At 42.2% G+C, this 19,086-nt stretch overlaps 1 protein-coding gene across 4 annotated transcripts in view; it reads left to right on the top strand.

The window, feature by feature from the left end:
• Positions 1-15,285, top strand: part of abhd14b (abhydrolase domain containing 14B) — a 31,314-nt gene extending 16,029 nt beyond the window's left edge. The window contains exons 2-6 of one of the 4 annotated variants that reach the window (XM_059944544.1): positions 3,250-3,365; positions 3,924-4,100; positions 5,195-5,429; positions 11,229-11,470; positions 13,442-15,285. In XM_059944544.1, the coding sequence (XP_059800527.1) occupies positions 5,219-5,429; positions 11,229-11,470; positions 13,442-13,624 (636 nt within the window). In that variant the 5' untranslated portion in view covers positions 3,250-3,365; positions 3,924-4,100; positions 5,195-5,218 and the 3' untranslated portion in view covers positions 13,625-15,285. The remainder of the gene's footprint in view (positions 1-3,249; positions 3,366-3,923; positions 4,101-5,194; positions 5,430-11,228; positions 11,471-13,441) is intronic. The other 3 variants (XM_059944543.1, XM_059944545.1, XM_059944542.1) reach the window with 3 other exon arrangements.
• The last annotated feature ends 3,801 nt before the right edge of the window (positions 15,286-19,086 follow it).

Here is a 19,086-nt window from a genome sequence, read left to right as displayed (position 1 = left end):
ATTTTAAACCTGTGCCATCTGCCTGTTTTTGGAAAAAGTCTCTTGACCAAGAGATTTAGTTTAGTTTGGCATTGTGTTCAGTACAGGCATTGTGCGTTGAAGGGCCTGTTCCTGTGAAGTGCTGCTTTTTACGTTCTGTGTAGTGCAGTGACCAGGATTGTGCCTAGTACTGTGGCCTAACCAATAGTGTGTACTGCTGCAACATGACATCCCAACTCAATGACTCGATCCATGAAGGAAAGCATGCCAGTTGCCATCGTCACTATCCCGCTAACCGTGTCACTATTTTCAGGAGCTATGACCTTGCACATTAAAATCTCTGTATATGATGTCCAAAAATGTATTTTCCTTGTATTCTGTTCAGGTTCAAGTTTATTGTCATTCAGCCATACACACATACACAGCCATATACATATACATATACACAGCTGGGGTTAAGTTGCAAAACACAATCCAGCCACCAAATAATACGCAAATCTCTGAATGGAATGGCCTGAAGATGGACAGGTTGACATAAAGTATGACGTGCTTTTTTAGTGTTATTTGCACTATTATAATAATGTCTAACAGGGTCTTGTATTCATAAGAAAATGTGTAAGACAAACATTTGCACCATTTGTGGGACCCAGAGAGGTCACTGCAACTAAGCACACAGCTATTTAAAATTATCTTTATTCATTTTGATGATAATTATAGAGAGAGCTTAATTTTGCATCAAACCCATGATATTGCCTGACCTGAAACCATTCGAAGAGGATGTGTGGAAGGACGTTTCCATATTAACACTATCTGCCATGAGCAGTTTAGCAGGAGCTGGAGAGTCCGTATCATGTCAGTACTCAATCTGCTCTAGGGTTGTCTGATGGTCCCATGATTTACTTGCATACTTCCCACAAAATCCTAGGATGTGCCCTTGATGACTTCCTTACTTCAACCAACTTTTCTAGTCCTCTATTCTATCTATATTTATCATATCCAGTATCACAGCTGTTAATTTGGAAAGCACCGTCTCCCTGGTGAAGATGCACCAAGTACTTATTTAGTACCTGAGCTCTGCCCTCAGTGTCCATGTGCAAGTTCCTGTCATGGTCTTGAGTGGGCTTACTCCTTCACATAGAAAGCTTTTATTATCTATATGTTGATCAAACAGCTTTGACTCTCCTCCTACATTTCAGCTAATCTTCATTTGCTCCTCTCTTATTTTTGATTACTTCCAATCTGGATCTTTTGTGGTCCGCTTCGTTCTTGATGATATTGACAATCCAACATCTACATTATTTTACCTTGCTTTATCTTCTACCAGTTAATATCTCACATCAATGTGGAGGGAGTCTCTCTCTATTTCCATCTATAATCCATGCTATAATGAATTAATCCATGAACACTACCTCAGAATTTTGCTTTCTTTTTGCACGACTTGTTTCATTTTTTAATATGTATTCCGTATTGTAATTTACAGTATTTTATGTATTGCGTTGTACTGCTGCAAAACAAGAAATGTTGGTGATATTAATTCTGATTCTGATTAAGATGGTGGAGGCATGAGTGGTCTAGGGGACAATGCTGAAAGGAGAGGGGAGCAAAATGTTCCTGGTGTTAGGATCTTGTTAGAACTGCAAAAATGCAGGAGGATGATCTGTTAAATCCAGCAGCTGGTGTTATGGAGGGTGAGGACCAAGGGAACGCTGCTTTCACCCTCCTCCTCCTCCTGGACAGAGCAAGAACAGAGATACAGGAAATAGATGAGATGGGGTCAAGGGCTGTGTCCATCGTGGTAGAGGATGCCACGTTCAGCCAGAAGGTCACCGAGGAACTGGAAGATCATCTCCGTTCCTCTCTTTGTAGATGCCACTTGACGTTCTGTAACACTTATATGTTTTTATTTCAAACAAGAGAAAATCTGCAGACTCTGGAAATCCAAGCAACATACTCAAAATGCTGGAGGACTCTTCACGATGAAGGATCTTCGCATGAAACGTTGACTGCTTACTCTTCTCCATGGATGCTGCCTGGCCTGCTGAGTTCCTCCAGCATTTTGTGTGTTGCTTATTTTTATTTCATTCTGTTTGTAGCTGGTGCTATTGTTGCTGGAATGGATGGGTAGATGTGCAACACCCTGTGTATCAGCCCAATGAGAATGCCAGACTAATGTAGTGGGTTCTTTACTCACTATCTAACCATGGTGTACCTGCTTGAAGATGTCTGAGCTGATCTAGAAGAAGCTGTGATGTTCTGGTTGAAGGCTGAGACGATGTAAGGGAAGCCATGCACTATGCGTAACTTCCACAAAGAGGCATGATGCAGCAGTGTAGACCTTTCCCTACGTCTATATCTGCCCTGGAATAGTTGGTTGAGATATGGAAATTTTACCCATGTTAACCTCTCTTTAACATACCATGAAATTATTTGCTTAAAGAAAGTGAAGGGAGTTTTACTGTGCTAAAAGTTAGCTGCAGGGGGATCTCTGCACATCAGGTAGCATCTGTGGAGGGATAGGGATTGTAGATAGGTGAGACAGGAGCTGGCAAGTGATAGGCAGATCCAGCTGAGAAGGGATTGATGGGCCGGTGGGCCTCTCCTCACCTGGTTCCACCTATCAGCTCTGAGAATCTAAAGGGAGATTAGCTTTATTTGTTAGATGTACATTTAACATACAGTGGAATGCGTCATTTGTGCCAAAGAGGTGCTGGGGGGCAGCCCACAAGTGTCACCATACCAACATAGCACGCCTATAACTTACTAACCCTAACCTGTATGTCTTTGGAACATGGGATGAGACTGGAGTATCCGGAGGAAACAGGGAGAAAGTGCAAACTCGCCACAGACACCAATGGAGATTGGACCCCAATCTTTCAATCCCCTTCATTGAAAATTTGAATAATATAAAATCTTAATTACTGCCAAATGCATTGCTGGCTGGTTGCCCAATTTTCTGGATTACATATCCATTTATGCTTAAATGAGAAAAATTTGGTCCGGTTGTGTGTGTATGAATGTTGTTCAAGGTGGTCAAACCCAACCTGGCAGGGAGCAGATTGTGCTTCATCTCTTTGTACTAGCCATCTCCACTTTGTTATCTCAGTCCTGATGCCTGCCCCGCTGAGCTCCTCAAGCAGTTTGTCTTTTTGCTCCAAGTTCCAGAATCCGCCATTTCTAGTGTCTCCATTGTACCGTACTAAGCCCACTTAGAACCTTTTGCTTAGAGTGTGGAGGAGCTTTTCTTTGCATTTACTTTCAGTCTTATTGTAGGAAGGATGCGGAAGCAGTAGAGAGGATGCAGAGGAGATTTACCAGCGCGCTGCCTGGATTGGAGAGCGTGTCTTATGAGGAGATGTTGAGCGAGCTGGAGCGAAGGAGGATGAGAGGTGACTCAGTGGAGGGGTACAACATGATGATGGGTATAGACTCTGGACACTCAGAGCCAGGGTGGAAATGGCAAGTACGAAGAGGCATCATTTTAAAGTGATTGGAGGAAAGTATAAGGGAGATGTCAGAGGTAGGAGCATGGTGGGGTGTGGAACACCCTGGCAGGAGTGGTGGTAGAGGAAGATACATCAGGGGCATTTAATAAATTCTTAGGCACCTGGCTGATTGAAAAATGGAGAGCTATGTAAAAGAAGGTTTAGATTCATCTTATAGCAGGTCCGTACGGTGCTGTAATGTTTTGTGTTCTAGCCCTTGGGCTGTTTATGAGTGCAGTCCAGTTTAACAGAACTTTACTCTGTACCTAATGGAAGATATTCCTGTATGGGATTTACTGTGGTTTTCACAATTCGTCTACTGTGCTCCATCTGTCCTATGTGTTTGATGGGATATTTTGAGTGATGGGGAGATGCAGCATGGAACAGATTCTTCAGCCTATTATGTACCTACCAAGCATCCGTTTACACTGTTTATACAAATCCCATCTTATTTTCCCCAAGTTCAACTACACTTCTAGGACAACTTACAGTGGCCCACGCCAGAGATAAGAGGCTCTTGACAATTTACAGTGGCCAATTCACCATAAAACTGACACAAGTCTGGATGTGAGAGCACCCAGGAGAATGCAGATGGAGAATGCAGCAAGTCCCCACAGACTCCGTCACTGGATCTGTGAGGTAACCCCTCTCGTAACTTTGCAACTGTGTGGTTTATATATCCAAGTATTGTTGATGGGGAGATCCAGCTGATAGTTACTCTGTATATAACCTGCACCCTACTTGTCCTGGGAGTGTTTGACCGAACAGTTATAGAGGCATACCAAGGGCAAAACAACACCAAACTGCAGAGAAACTTTGCACCTCTAGCAGCGTCTGTGGAGGCAAAGTCATCATTTCAGGTTGAGGCCATTCATCAGGACTGAGTATGTAAAGGGGTAAAATTAGTATCAAGAGCTGAGGGGTAGGGATGAAGCAGGAGCTTGCAAGCAATAGGTGGAGCCACAGTGAGGAGGGGTTGATGAGCAGGTAGAAGTTGTGAGGTGATTAGTAAGATAAAAGAGCTGGAGGAGAAAGTATTGAGGAAAGCCATGTGGTGGTGTTTGTGGGTTTGAGAGAACAAGGCTGAAGAGCTGTATAAATTATAGTGAGGGAACAATGTGAGGGAGTCTCACAGAACTCCCATCAGAGAGAGGAGGAACCTTCACTGAAATACCTAATCACACGTTGTCCTATCGTGGAGAGTGTTTCACTCAGTATCTGAGCTCTGTTATACCTAGCCTGCCATTATCTATTTCTGCAGTGAGAGGGGGATCTTTAATATTTAACCAGAGCTTTAGCTGGCCCTGGAGTGGGTGGTGGGTCAGGATAGAGGTTATTGAATATGCATGTCATCTATGCTGGGAGCGTTTGTTGAGAGATGTTGGAGATTACGAAGACCAGATCTTGCAGTCTGTCTGGAAGTTGAGGCCCAATGACTGAAGACTGGAGGGTGAGATGTTTGTGTCCTGCAGTTGGAGGACTATCCGTAGGTGTGGGTGGGAGGGAGGAAAGTGGCTTGTTTTGTTGCTGAATGTGGGTTGCTGTGATCAATGTGGGTATGCTATGTTAGCATCAGAGTGTGTGGTGACACTTGCACATCCCTAGGTTGTGTTGGTTGTTAATGCAAATGACTAATTTCTTCACTGTCTTTCAATGTACAAGTGAAAAATAAATGCGAATCCTCGGGTGTACTGTATGGGGAGTTTACTCTGTGCCATTTCATCCTTCTGTAGGATCTGTGTGTGTAGCTGGTGATTATGGCTGCTGCTGCTGAGATAAAGGAAGGCAAGCTGAAGCTTGAAGGACAGGAGCTGTTTTACAGATGGGCGAGCCCCACCGAACAGCTCCCCAGGTTGTCTGTCCTGTTGCTCCATGGCATCCGGTTCTCCTCTGAGACCTGGCTGAACCTTGGAACACTCCAGGAGCTGGCAGAGGCAGGGTACCAGGCAGTAGCCATCGATCTACCAGGTAAGGTGGCTGATCACTGTTAAACAGGCACAGCATCAGAGTTTGGCTACATATTGGGGGGGGGGGCTTTGGGGTTCTAACGTTTAACTGTCATTTGTTCTTTGGGGCACTCCTCTGTTTTTGTGGGTGTTTGTGAAGAAAAGGAATTTCATGATGTATATTGTATACATTAAATGTACCTATTGCAACACCCACTGCCTTCACTTCCACAGACACTGGCAGCTTTTATCTCCTGATCAATTCTCAGGATGTTGACCGGTCCTCCTGTGTAACCATATGGCCACTTCAGGGAGCAGTTGATTGTCTGAATTGCATGAATAGTAGTTCTTCCCTGAAGGGCATTTGTTCCCCAGATGAGTCGTTACTGTAAGCCACAAACGAGAAAATCTGTAGATGCTGGAAATTCGAGTAACACACACAAAATGCTGGAGAAACTCAGCAAGCCATGCAGCATTTATGCAAAAGAGTACAGTCAACATTTCGGGCTGAAACCCTTTGCAGGACTCAGCCCAAAACACTGACTGTATTCTTTTCTATTGATGCTGCCTGGCCTGCTGAGTTCCTGCAGCATTTTGTGTGTGTTACTGTAAACTAGTGGTCGCCAACCCGTTGATCACGACTGGCCAATCTTTGAGACTTTCCCAGTGGATCCCAAAAAAATGAAAAATAAATACACAAGTACTGTTGAGAGATTGTTTCTGAGTTGCGGGGTTTTAGTTCTGTTCTTCCTGCCCAGTGCACATGCGTGTAGCTCCCCCCCCCGCACTACAGTGTACTTCAGTGGTCCCCAACCACTGGAAACGATATGAATCAGCTGCACCTTTCCTTATCGGTCACACCCACTGTTGAACTTGAACGCATGCGAGGTCATCAGTCGCCTAAACGCAGAGATACCCTTGTGCCAGGGATCACTGGTTGGCCTTGCGCGGCAGGCGGGAAGTGCCGTTGCTTCTGGCCTGGAGCGTGGACAGATGGGCACAGCCTTTAAACCTGTTTACCACACCGAATGTCTGTGGGGAACCCGGTGCTAAAATATTCGCAAACCTAATTGGGGCTCAGGGTTTTGTAAGTAGCAGAGCAGCTACCTCACTGCGATCTACTGAAACAAACTTTTGTCGGTGATAGATCCTGCTGATGGCGGGGGGGGGGGGGGGGGCGGTCTGTTGCACTCCTCACTTGGTCAGTCGCTGTCTCCAGACTGCAACCGCCGTGGCCCCGGTACAGGGACCTCTGGCCCTACCTTGTCCTCTCCCCGCACCCCCCCCCCACCTGGCCAAGGCGTCTGGTGGTGAGCAGGTGGGAGGATGGAGTTGGGGCCTGGAGGCTGTCTAATCAGGCAATGAAGCACTCAAAATTGCTTCAGCACCTTGAGTCCAAGCATCCCCCACTTAAAAATAAACCCACTGAGTTTTCTCAGCGGAAAAAAACGTGAGCAAGCGGGACAGAAGCTAAGTGCCGAGAGTCGCAAAAACTAATTTGCGGAATAGACTGGACATAAGGAACCTGCTTCGAGTATCGCTGTATTCCCGTTGTGTTTAAGACCCCCCCCCCCCCTCCTGCCAGCCAGTCCACAAGAATATTGTCAATATTAAACCGGTCTGTGGTGCAAAAAAGGGCGGGTACCTCTGGTGTTTATACATTATTTCTAATTCCGGGTTGCGGGGTTTTACTTCCGGTCTTTTCTGCCCGGTGCGCATGCGTGTAACTAATCGATCTGGGGTGATCTTGCCTTTCACCAAGGCCGAGGTAGGAGATCTTGGGCTTAATAAGGTTGGTGACCACTACTGTAAACCAATGGGTTTGCTATCACTCCTCATGACCCCAGATTATTAAACCAAATAAAGACTTTGAAATTGCTGTGGTGCTTTGAGAATTAATTCTTTTTGGATTATTAATCAGTAACATAATCATTATGTGCGTATTGTAGCTCCATTGTTCCTCCTAATGTCATCATGACAGAGCACAAGTTTAAATCCCAATGTGGTGGTAATATCAGCAAATTGGATTACATTAAGAGTGAATGTAAAATGCTGATTGGCTCATAATTACTGTTCAGTCATGTTCCATTTTGGTTTTGTGACTGTTCCTTTTATAAAACATCCATCTGAATCATGAAAAACATTCCCCAAGGAAAGGTTTTGTGGGGTTCAACTGTTAACTCTGGAGCACCTATAGTCCGTTCTGGATAGATTATATTGACCATGAGAATTGCCTTATGTGGGTTTCTTTGGAAGTCAACTCTGTAATGAAATTTTCCATTACTTCTTTACTTTGATCCTCACTTCCTCTATCTTTAAATAAACTAACTGACAATGTGGTGGTCAAACATACTGTGAGGATTTGGTTACAGTTTAGAAAACATTTTGGTTTATTGAGATTCTCCCTCTCAAGTCCCATCTTCTCTAATTGCTTTTTTAAACCATCTTTAATGAACCTATCTTTTAAAGAATGGGATAGAATGGGATTTCAGGATTTGTTTGATGGAGGGAATTTTTCTTCTCTTGTGCAACTTCCAACGAAATTTCACCTCTCCAGTACTCATGTTTTTCGATATTTACAGATTAGAGATTTTTTAAGATCCCAACTACATACATTTCCTACAAGCCCAGATAAGAATATAATAGATACAATTTTTAATCTGAAACCCTTTGACAACAGTTCAATATCTTACATTTACGGTCTGCTGTTGGGACTGAAAAAGGCCCCTTTTAGATAAAATTAAAGGAGACTGGGAAAAGGATTTACAGGTTCTCATATCTGAAGAGAACTGGAAGACTATTTTAAAATTGATTAATTCTCCATCATTTTGTGCTCGTCATTCTTTATTACAATTCAAAGTGGTACATAGAGTTTATGTGTCTAAAGACAAGCTCTCTTGTTTCTACACAGATATTTCCCCCTACTGTAATAAATGTACTAATAGAGTGGCCACACTAATTCATATGTTTTGGACATGTCTGAGCCTTGAAAATTTTTGGAAAGGTGTATTTCAAACTTTTTCTGTACTCTTCAATGTTACTTTTAAGCCCAGTCCCTTGAATGCCATGTTTGATATTGTTGAGGATAGTATTACAAAACTGAAGCCATCTAATTTGCGGGTATTAGCCTTTATGTCTCTTATGGCCAGGAGGGCGATCTTGCTCAAGTGGAAGGAGGTTGCCCCGCCCACTCATGTTCAATGGCTATCTGACGTTATGTTGTGCCTTGATTTAGAAAAGATTCGTTGTTCGATTTCTGATTCTAAACATGATTTTCTAATGTTATGGGGACCCTTTCTGAGTTATTTTCATAATCTTTGAACTTTTATTGAAATATGGTTCTGAGCCATCACTATTATAATATTATACAGTAAGGTATTTTGTTTTCTCTTTTCTTTTTCACCAACCAGCTCATTTTGGTAGTGGGGGTAGATTTTTTATAATAAAATATAATCATTCTACTTTATTTCATTTCATAATTCATTCTTTTTTCTACATGATTGATTTGGAATATGGGATACTGTGATCATATTATAAATGTAATGTATTTCATATTGTATCCTTATGAACTTTGTATTTATATCCATTTAGTTTAAATAAAATTAATAAAAATATTGAAAGAGAGAGAATTTAGCCCCCATGACCACTTATTTAATTCTACTTCTGATTCCCATTCCAACATATTGTGTCCACGGCCTCCTCGATTGCCACGACGAGGCCACTCTCAGTTTGGAAGAGCAACACTTCATTTTCCATCTGGGTAGCCTCCAACAACCTGACAGCATGAACATTGCTCTTTCTAACTATTGGTAATTTCTTCCCTCTTTGCTTCTCCCTTTTTCAAGTTCCCATTTTTGCTTCCTTCTTAATCCTTTCCTTCTCCTCACCTGCCCAACACCTCCCTCTGGTGCCCCCTCCCCTTCCTCTCCTATTTCTATTCTAATCCTGTCAAAATGAATGCTAACATTGCATTTGCCTTCCTCACCACTGACTCAACCTGCAAATTATCCTTTAGGGAATCCTGTACAAGGACTCCCAAGTCCCTTTGCACCTCAGATTTTTCAATTTTCTCTCCATTTAGAAAATAGTTTATGCTTTTATTTCATCGACCAAAATGCATAACCATACACTTCCTGATACTGTATTCTATCTGTCACTTCTTTGTCCATTCTCCTAATCTGTTTAAGTCCTCTGTAGCATCTCTGCTTCCTGCCCCTCCACCTATCTTTATAATGTTCTGCAAGCTTGGCCTCAAAGCCATCAATGCCTTCATCCAAATCATTGACATATAATGTAAAAAGCTGTTCCACCACAGATCTCTGTGGAACACCACTAGTCACTAGCACTCAACCAGAAAAGGCTCCTTTTATTCCCACTCTTTACCCCCGCCAGTCATGCAATGCTCTGTCCATGCTAGTATCTTTCCTGTAATACCATAGTCTCCTGTTAGGCAGCCTCATGTCTGGTACCTTGTCAAAGGCCTTCTGAAGATTCAAGTACACAACTGATTCTTTTTTGCCTATCCTGCTTGTTGTTTCTTCAAAGAATTCCAACAGATCTTGTCAGACAAGATTTTCCCTTAAAGAATCCATGCAGACTTTGGCCTACTTTATCATTTGTGTCCAAGTATCCCGAAACCACATCCTTAAGAATCGACTCCAACATCTTCCCAAATACTGAGGTCAGATTGACTGGCCTGTAATTTCTTTTCTTCTGCCTCTCTCCCTTCTTGAAGTGAGGAGTGACATTTGCAATTTTCCAGTGTTCTGGAACCATGCCAGAATTCATTGATTCTTGAAAAGTCATGACTAATATCTCTACAATCTCTTCAGCCACCTCCTTCCGAACCCTGGGATGTAGATCATCTGGTCCAGGTGACTTATCTACCTTAAGACCTTTCAGTTTCTCAAGCACCTTCTCCCTGGTAATGGCAACTTCACTCACTTCTGCCCCCTGACACTCTCAAGCTTCTGACATACTGCTAATGTCTTCCACAGTGAAGAGTGACACAAGATACTTTCCTTGTCCCCCATTATTATCTTTCCAACATCATTTTCCAGCTGTCCGCCATCTATTCTCACCTCTCTTTTACATTTGAAGAAACTTTTGGTATCCTCTTTAGTGTTATTGGCCAGCTTACCTTTGTAGTCCATCTTTCTTTCTTAACATTTTTAGTTGCCTTCTGTTGGTTTTTAAAAGCTTTCCAATCCTCTAACTTCCCACTACTTTTTGATCTATTATATGCTCTCCCTTTGGATTTTGTGTTGGATTTTACTTCTCTTGTCAACCATAGTTGTGACATCCTGCCTTTAGTATACTTTTCCTTTGGGATGTATCTATCCTGCACTTTATGAATTGCTCCCAGAAACTCCAGCCATTGCTGCTCTGCCATCATCCCTGCTAGTGTTCCCTTCCAGTCAATTATGTGCCAGTAGAAATGCTGGATGTAGGTTCGCTTTTCAACATTTAAGAGGAGTTTGGTTAAGTACATGGAGGGGAGGGGTATGAAGAGATATGGCTCATGTATAGGTTTATGGGATAAGGCAGAATAACCGTTTAGCACAGATGATGGGCTGAAGGGCCTGTTTTTGTGTTTTAGTGCTTTATGACTATTTCTAGATTGCAGAGATGCTGGGAATTCATCGATATCAGTGACACCTACAAAGGCTAGTAATTGAGCTGCATTATTCTGCTTTGTTTGATTGCACTGGCTGAGTTGTTACTAATGGAGCACTCTTAGTGTTCTGGTGCAATGTGGTTTACTGATGAATATTTACAGAGCTCTGGCCAATTTTCCTTCTGCTGTTTCCTCCCCTCTTAGGCCTGGGTAACTCTAAAGAATTCACTGCTCCAGCCAAAGTGGGGGATCTTGCTCCCGACAGTTTCCTCTTGAATGTGCTGAAGGGTTTGCAGTTGGATGCAGTGGTGATAATCAGCCCATCACTGAGTGGAATGTATTCACTGCCGTTCCTGTTTAGCCACAGTGATATGGTAAAGGGGTTCATCCCTGTGGCCCCCATCTGCACCGAGAAGTTCTCCGCTGAGCAGTACGGGAACATACAGGTAACCTGTCTCTATCACACAGATTACAGCAGAGTGCTCTTAACGTTCTCGGGATGCTCCAGCATGTGAGACAACCAATGAAACACTGAGAAAGTTGGCCATATTATGCCACTTGCTACCACTGATCAATGGTAGCACTCTCCAATGATACCAGCGATGTCTGCTCCTCCTGCCCTTGTACCTTTATTATAACAGAGCTAACAGCTCTGTACTGAGCCCAATTCTTCTCACCCATATTACTCTTGGTAAAGACATCTACATTGAAGGGACTGACGCCACTCACTTTAAAACTCCACTCTACCTTTCTGCTTTATCTTTGTCTGGCACCCAGTTATCACGTATCTCTAACTAACTCCACTTTGGCTCCCTGTCACAGACTTATCACATGCCATCAGTAGCCTCCAAGGCAAATGCCTGGGGTTGAACTAAAACTTACCAGGAGGCCCCACGCCACCAGGTTCAGGAACAGCCGATGTGGATAAGTTCACTCACCTCAACACGACTGATTTCACAACCTTTGCACCCACTTTCAAGGAGCTTACATATCATGTTCTCAGTATTATTTATTTATTTATTTGCACAATTTGTCATCTTTTCCATATTGGTTGTTTTTCAGTCTTTGTTGATTTCTAGCTTTTCATAAATTCTGTTTCTTTATCTTCCTGTAAATGTCTGCAAGAAAATGAATCACAAGATAGTATATGGTTACATTATATCTACTTTGATAATAGATTTACTTTGACTTAGATCTAATTTCACCCAAGCTGAGCTTTCAACTCTACTGAATCTCAAGGACAAGAATTTTACATCTAAGGGGTTGAGAGATGTTGGGAACCAAGCTTGGGCAGCAAGCAGTCAGCTGGGTAGAGTGTGGGCAGTTAAACCTCTCAGAGCAGAGGAGATGTCAGATAAAGCAATGATATTTAACAACCTGGAGGCTCTTTCCACTGAGGTGGGATGAGACTAGAACTATAGGTCATGGGTTAAGGATGAAGAGTGAAATGTTGAAGGGGAGCTTCTTCACTCAGAGGGTAGTGTGAGTGTGGAACGAGCTGCCAGCATATGCGGGTTTGATTTCAGCATTTAAGAGAAGTTTGGATGGGAGTTGTGGGGTCCAGGTGCAGGTCAATGGGAGTAATCAGATTACTAGTTCAGCATGGACTAGGTGGTCGAAGAGCCTATAACCAAGATAGAAACATACTGCATTTCAGAGGTGGAACTGAGTTCATGTTTAAAGATGACCAACTTCTTGTCATCCTCGTGTTTTAAATAATTTCACAACTTCCCTCCAAACCCCCTTCCAAGCCACTTTCATTATTCCATTATTGCTGAAATCTCCAGTTCCACAGTTTGTCAATAATCTCTCTCCCTTTCTGGCCCATATCTTTCCTTTACCTTCCCTTCACTCTAACCCTAACTTCTGAGATTCACTTCTAGAAGATCTCAGATTCAGATTCATATATTTGTTTATCACACGTACATTGAAATTAACAACCAACACAACCTAGGGTATGCTGGGGCAGCCTGTTCGTGTTGACGTACATTCCAGCGCCAACATAGCATGCCCACCATGCTCAGAACAACACAACAAAACAGCAGCAAAAATGATCACCTTCCTCCCTTCTACCCACCCACTCACATCATTCCTCCAAATCCAATCTCTTGCCCTTCCTTGTATATTCCCACCTTAAAACTATTGTAATTAAGAACTTGCTCACTTGTTCCCACCATCTCTTGCTTTGAGTTAATCTTGTGAAATGCTTTGATGTGTTTCTACATTCAACACCCAATATGTTGACACTGGTCCTTGTGGCCCAGTGAGTCATGACCTCTTTATCAGCTTTTGGAAATTTTTGTAAAACTAAACAGTGGGCAACATATGAGTGATAGCAGATGCTGTGGTGGACTTCACCGGCACTTTAACTGAATGACTGTACTGATCCAGTTACTGATCCGTTTTGTTTTTCACAGACCCCGACGTTGATAGTGTACGGTAGCAATGATAAACCAATGGGAGAGGAGTCGTTTAACAATCTTAAACACCTTTCTAACAACAAGGTGCATGTAATGAATGGGGCACCACATGCCTGCTACCTCAGCAATCCCAAGGAGTGGCATCAGACAGTGTTGGAGTTTCTACAGAATCTGTCCTAAACCCCCTTGGACATTGATCACAGCAACAGAACATTCTATTATTGAATTAATTGTTAATGTCAATCATTTATTATTACAACAATCAGAATACTGCTTGTTTGATCCCTGATATCTTTCCCTTAAAAATAATATAGATTTGTTACAGCTTCAGACCTTCATGCTGAACTACCTGAGCTTCTCACCACTTTGGACATTCAGCTGTCCCGTGTGTATGTTCACACAGAGGACTTGGAACCTTCCACAGAACTTTGTTTTCATTTGTCTGCTCTGGTCAGATTATGTAAATTAATCAGGAAGAAATGTTTATTTTTCAGTCCAGAACTGGCCTGGATGAGAGGGGTATGTAGGTCATTACAGGGGAACACTAAGTCTATTTACAGTGGGAATCAACATTCTTATAACTTGCACATTTGATCCATCTGTTCTTTAATCACTTTTCAAATCACCCCACTTGATTGCTTTTTGGCATACGTCATCTAGAATGGAGTATTACATGCAGCTGTGGTCACCTTCCTACAGAAAGATATCATTAAGATTGAAAGGGTACAGATAAAATATACAAGTATCTTGCCGGGACTTGAAGTTACAGTGAAAGGTAGAATAGGTAAGGACTTTATTCCTTGGAGTTTAGCAGAATGAGGAGAGATTTGATAGAGATAGTATCTAGAGGGCATGAGTTTAAGGTGAGAGGGAAAAGATTAAAAATGAATTTGGACAACTTGTTCTTTTAGAGAGGAAGAGTGATATCTATGTGAAATGGGCTGCCAGAGGAAGTGGTTGTGGCAGGAACAACAGCCTTTAGAAGGTAGTTGGATATACATGGATTGTAAAAAGGATTTAACTGTCTGGTCACTTCTGCTTGTCTTTGGCCTTTCACAGCTCCAAATCTACCATAGGCTTGAGGCATGGGGCCTTGTATTCTATCTGGGCAAACTGGTAATGCAACAGTTTCATCTGCACAGTTCTGATATAAACCCATAAGCTCATATTTTTCTTTCTTGGGAGATGCTAATTGGGCTGCTGAGTATTTCCATTATTCTCATTTATGTTAGGTAACCAAACAACTGCTGTGCACTGCTTCTCAGTACAACATTTCCCCCATTCCTTCTGTCCCTCCACTCAGCACATCCTTCAGAAGTGTGATTGACCAGTGCTCCCATGCTCTTTGACAACACTTATGTAATGCCCTGGTTAATATTTTACTGTTATGCTGTATGTATTTCATTTTGGCAGTTCTGTTAGAGCAGTCTGTTCTGTTTTCATGCTTGTTTGGGTTACAGTTGAAGATGAGGGAGAGGAGAAATGGGTGCCATCCATTTAAGATGGTCAGATTAATGGGAGGTTTCTCTGGTGAGGGACACTAAGGCTGGGCTTGGTGCTTTTGTTCAAGAGGAGATGGAGAGAGAAGACGCTGGGGAGAACCGGTCATAGCATACGATCCGGTGGGAGACCCGTTTGTTGGAGATGGATTGTGAGTGACGTTTGAAAGGTGGAGTGTGCTTTCATGTTGACCGAGGGCCCAGCACATGAGTGACCGAGACGTTCAAGATGAGCTCCAACTTGTGCACATTTGACTGTTTAATTAGAATGAGCTGTTTTCTTTTTGTTATTCTTTACTAACCCTTTAGTTAAGATTCATAAATATAATTCCTTTACTTGTAGACAGTGTACTGTCTGTTATTTTGTAGCATTAATTTGTAACAGGGTAGTAAATGACACAGCATCCACACAAACCGGGGTTTGGGGTGGAATCGAGCACATCTCAATCTCACGAGTTTGGTGGGGCCGGAGGTTGTCTTCCCTAGACTTAGCAGCCAAGGAAACCGGGGTGTTTCACTTACGTCACATGGATTCACCTGCTACTCATCTTTGTTCTACTCACACCCTTCCTGCAACATTAAACACATTTAACCTCCTCCCTCCCTCATTGTAGTTCTGAATGATGATCATCCACCCAAAACACAATATACAGTATCCTCTTTATAGATAGTCTGCTGTGTTTCCAGCATTACTCATTTTATTTCAGATTTGCAGATGATGAAAGATCTGTTTTGTACTTTTAGGAAAATCACGATTTTCGTTAATTTTATGATAAGATGCTGGAAGTGTTTTTTTACACTGCAGTAATTTTTGTCTTGCAGTGTACTGCTGCTGCAACAAATTCCATGATGTATATCAATGATATACCTGAATCCAATTCCAACAGTGTGCAAGCACAACTGCACACAATATTCCAGATGCAATCTGTCAGTCATGTATAGATGTAACACAACATCCCAACTATTGGAAGTGATTAGGATCAGAACATGGGTTACATCGACCAACTTGATTCACTGGTGAAGGAATAAACCATTTATTCACTACATTTGTTCAAATCCATATTCATTGGCCAAAAGAACAGAAATAACAATATCAGGGGAAATGGCTGAGATGAGAATGAATAATGTTGTTAATAAGACCAAAGCTAGTTGAGCAGATCAAGAATATCCTTAACAGGGATCCAAGATCAGATTCTTGGGAACTTTCAACAAACTACGTACCTATATTTCCAGATCTCTTTGTTCCACCACACTCCTCAGGGCCCTACCATTCACTCTGTAAGACCTACCCTAGTTGGTCCTACCAAAGTGCAAAACCTTGCACTTGTCTGCATTACATTCCATCTTTCATTTTTCTGCCTGATGCAGATCCCTCAGCAAACCATTATAGCCAATATACCCCAAATCTTGGTGTCATTCACAAATTTGCTGATTCAATTATTCACATTATCATCCAGACCATTGATATAGATGACAAACAACAATGGACGTAGCATCATTCCCTGCTGCACACTAGCCACAGGTCTCCAGTCAAAGAGGCAACCATCTACTACCACTCCTTGGCTTCTCCCACAAAGCCAATGTCAAATCCAATTTCCTACCTCATCCTGAATGCCGAGTGACTGAATCTTCTTGCCCAGACTCCCATGTGGGACCTTGTTAAATGTCTTACTAAAAGTCTACGTAGACAACATCCACTGCCTTGCCTTCATCCACTTTCCTGGTAACTTGCTCAAAAAACTCAAAAGATCAGTTAGATGTGATCTACCATGCATGAAGCCATGCTGATTACCTTAATCAGTCCATGTCTGCCAAATACCTGAATATGTGGTCCCTTAGAATACCTTCCAATGACTTTCCTACAAATGGTATCACTCACCAGCCTATAATTTCCTGGTTTCTGTTAAGAGCCTCATTTAAACAGAGGAACAACACTGGCTATCCTCCAATCCTCTGGTACCTCTCCTGTTGTTAAGGATGTTTTAAATATCTCTGCTAGGGCCTCAGCAGTTTCTGTGCTTGCCTCCGTAGAGTCCAAGAGGACACCTTATCACCCTGATTTGCAAACACCTCCTCTGTAATCTGTACAGGGTTCATGAAGTTGATGCTGCTTTGCATCTCTTCTATAGACTTTATCCATGCACAGAATGCATTTAAGATCTCCCCCATCCGTTTTGGACCTCCACACATGGATTACTATTCTGGTCCAATTTTGTTCCTTGAAATACTTTGCCCTTAACAAACCTGTAGAATCCCTTTGGATTCTCCTTCACCTTGTCTGCTAGAGCAACTTCATGCCTTCTTCTAGTCTTCCTGATTTCTTTCTTGTATTCCATAGACAGATCATTTGTTCCTACCTGCCTGTACTTGCTAGGCACCTACATTTTTTCTCTTAACCGGCACCTCAATATCTCTTGAAAACTAAGGTTCCCTACACTTGTTATCTTGACAATTTATTCTGACAAGAACAAGCTTTGTACTCTCAAAATTTTGTTTTTGAAGGCCTCTCACTTTTCAAGTACACTTTTGCCAGAAAACAACTTGTTCCAATCCACACATTTCTGACACCATCAAAACTGGTGTGGAAAGTTAAGATTATCTATTATAACAACCTTGTATTCCTTGCAACAGTCTGCAATCTCTTTACAAATTTGTTCCTCTAAATCCCGAAGACTATTGGGTGGTCTGTAACATAGCCCCTATTACCTTTCTTACTTCTCAGTTTCACCCATAACATCTCACTAGTCAAATTCTCCAGTCAGTCCTGTCAGAGCACTAGAGTGACCTTTTCCCTGACTAGTAATGTCACCCTTCCTCCTGCTCTGTTATGTCTAAAAACCCCCAATACTGAGCTGCCAATCCTGCAACCAAGTCTCACTAATGCCTACATCATCATAATTCTAGGAGTTGATCCATACCCTGTACAAGATTTTAGTGAGACTGCAACGAGAACATTGTGTACAGTTCTGGTTGCACACCTTTGGAGTGAGAATCAGGTTTATTATTATTAATATACATGGTCTCACAAAAGAACATATTCCACAAATTACTGTTATAAAAATAAATAGTACAAAAGACAAATAATAAGGTGGTGTTCATGGACTTCAGAAATCTGATGATAGAGGGAAAGGAGCTGTTCTTAAAATGTTGAGTGAAGATCTTCTGGCTCTGGTACCTCCTTACGGATTTTAGTAATGCATGTGCCAGATGGTGAGGACACTTAGAAATGAATGCTGCTTCTTGAGGCACTACCTCTTGAAGATTACCTTGATGGTATGGAGGGTGGTACCCATGATGGAACTGGCTGAGTTTACAACACTGTGCAGTCTCTAACAATTGTGAGCATTGGAGGCTCCATACCAGACTGATGCAACCAGTCAGAATGCTCTCCACAGTACACCTGTACAAACTTGCCAGAGTTATGGTGACCTACCAAATTTTCTCAAACTCCTAATGAAAGAAGCTGCTGTGGTTTCGTATGATTGCATCAATGTGTTGGATACAAGTTAGGTCCTCAAAGATGTTGATACCCAGGAACTTCTCTATCCATTATCTCCTCCTGGTGGTCCTTCACCTTCTGCTTTTTCCAATGGTCCACTGTCCTCTCCTACTAGCTTTCTTCTTCAGTCCTTTAACACTTCCACCTCTCCTCTCCCACTAGTGTGTGTTCTGACTTGCTGACAACTAGAGAGGGGTGAAAAAAAGATTTGCCATCTAAAATAGGAATAGGTTTAAGGTGAGGGGGGAAAGAGTTAAAGGGGCTCAAGCAGAAGATTTCTCCCATACACAGGTGGTGGGTCCAATTATAAGGTTGAAAGGTATTTAGACAGCTCCCTGAATAGGAAAAGTTTAGAGCAACACTTTTTATAGACCAATGCCATTAACCAGGGAGTTTGTGAACCCTGGTTTATAACATTCCAGAGGCCTTGATAAATAGACCAGGACTTAAAGCCAAGATTTTTAATCACAGGAAATTGGAAGAAATATAGTTGAAACAAGTTTAGTTCAACCTGAAAGGACAGCATAAACTCCAATTAAGTGTAAGTGTCATACACCAGTCATAGAAGAATCTGGAGTTAATGTTGTGCAAAAATTACTTCTGAATTAATTATTAACTATATAGAAACATAGGGATAAAGTAAA

This window comes from Hypanus sabinus, chromosome 19 (genome assembly GCF_030144855.1).
Source record: "Hypanus sabinus isolate sHypSab1 chromosome 19, sHypSab1.hap1, whole genome shotgun sequence".
Taxonomy (NCBI): domain Eukaryota; kingdom Metazoa; phylum Chordata; class Chondrichthyes; order Myliobatiformes; family Dasyatidae; genus Hypanus; species Hypanus sabinus.
This window is presented reverse-complemented; position numbering and strand designations above follow the sequence as displayed.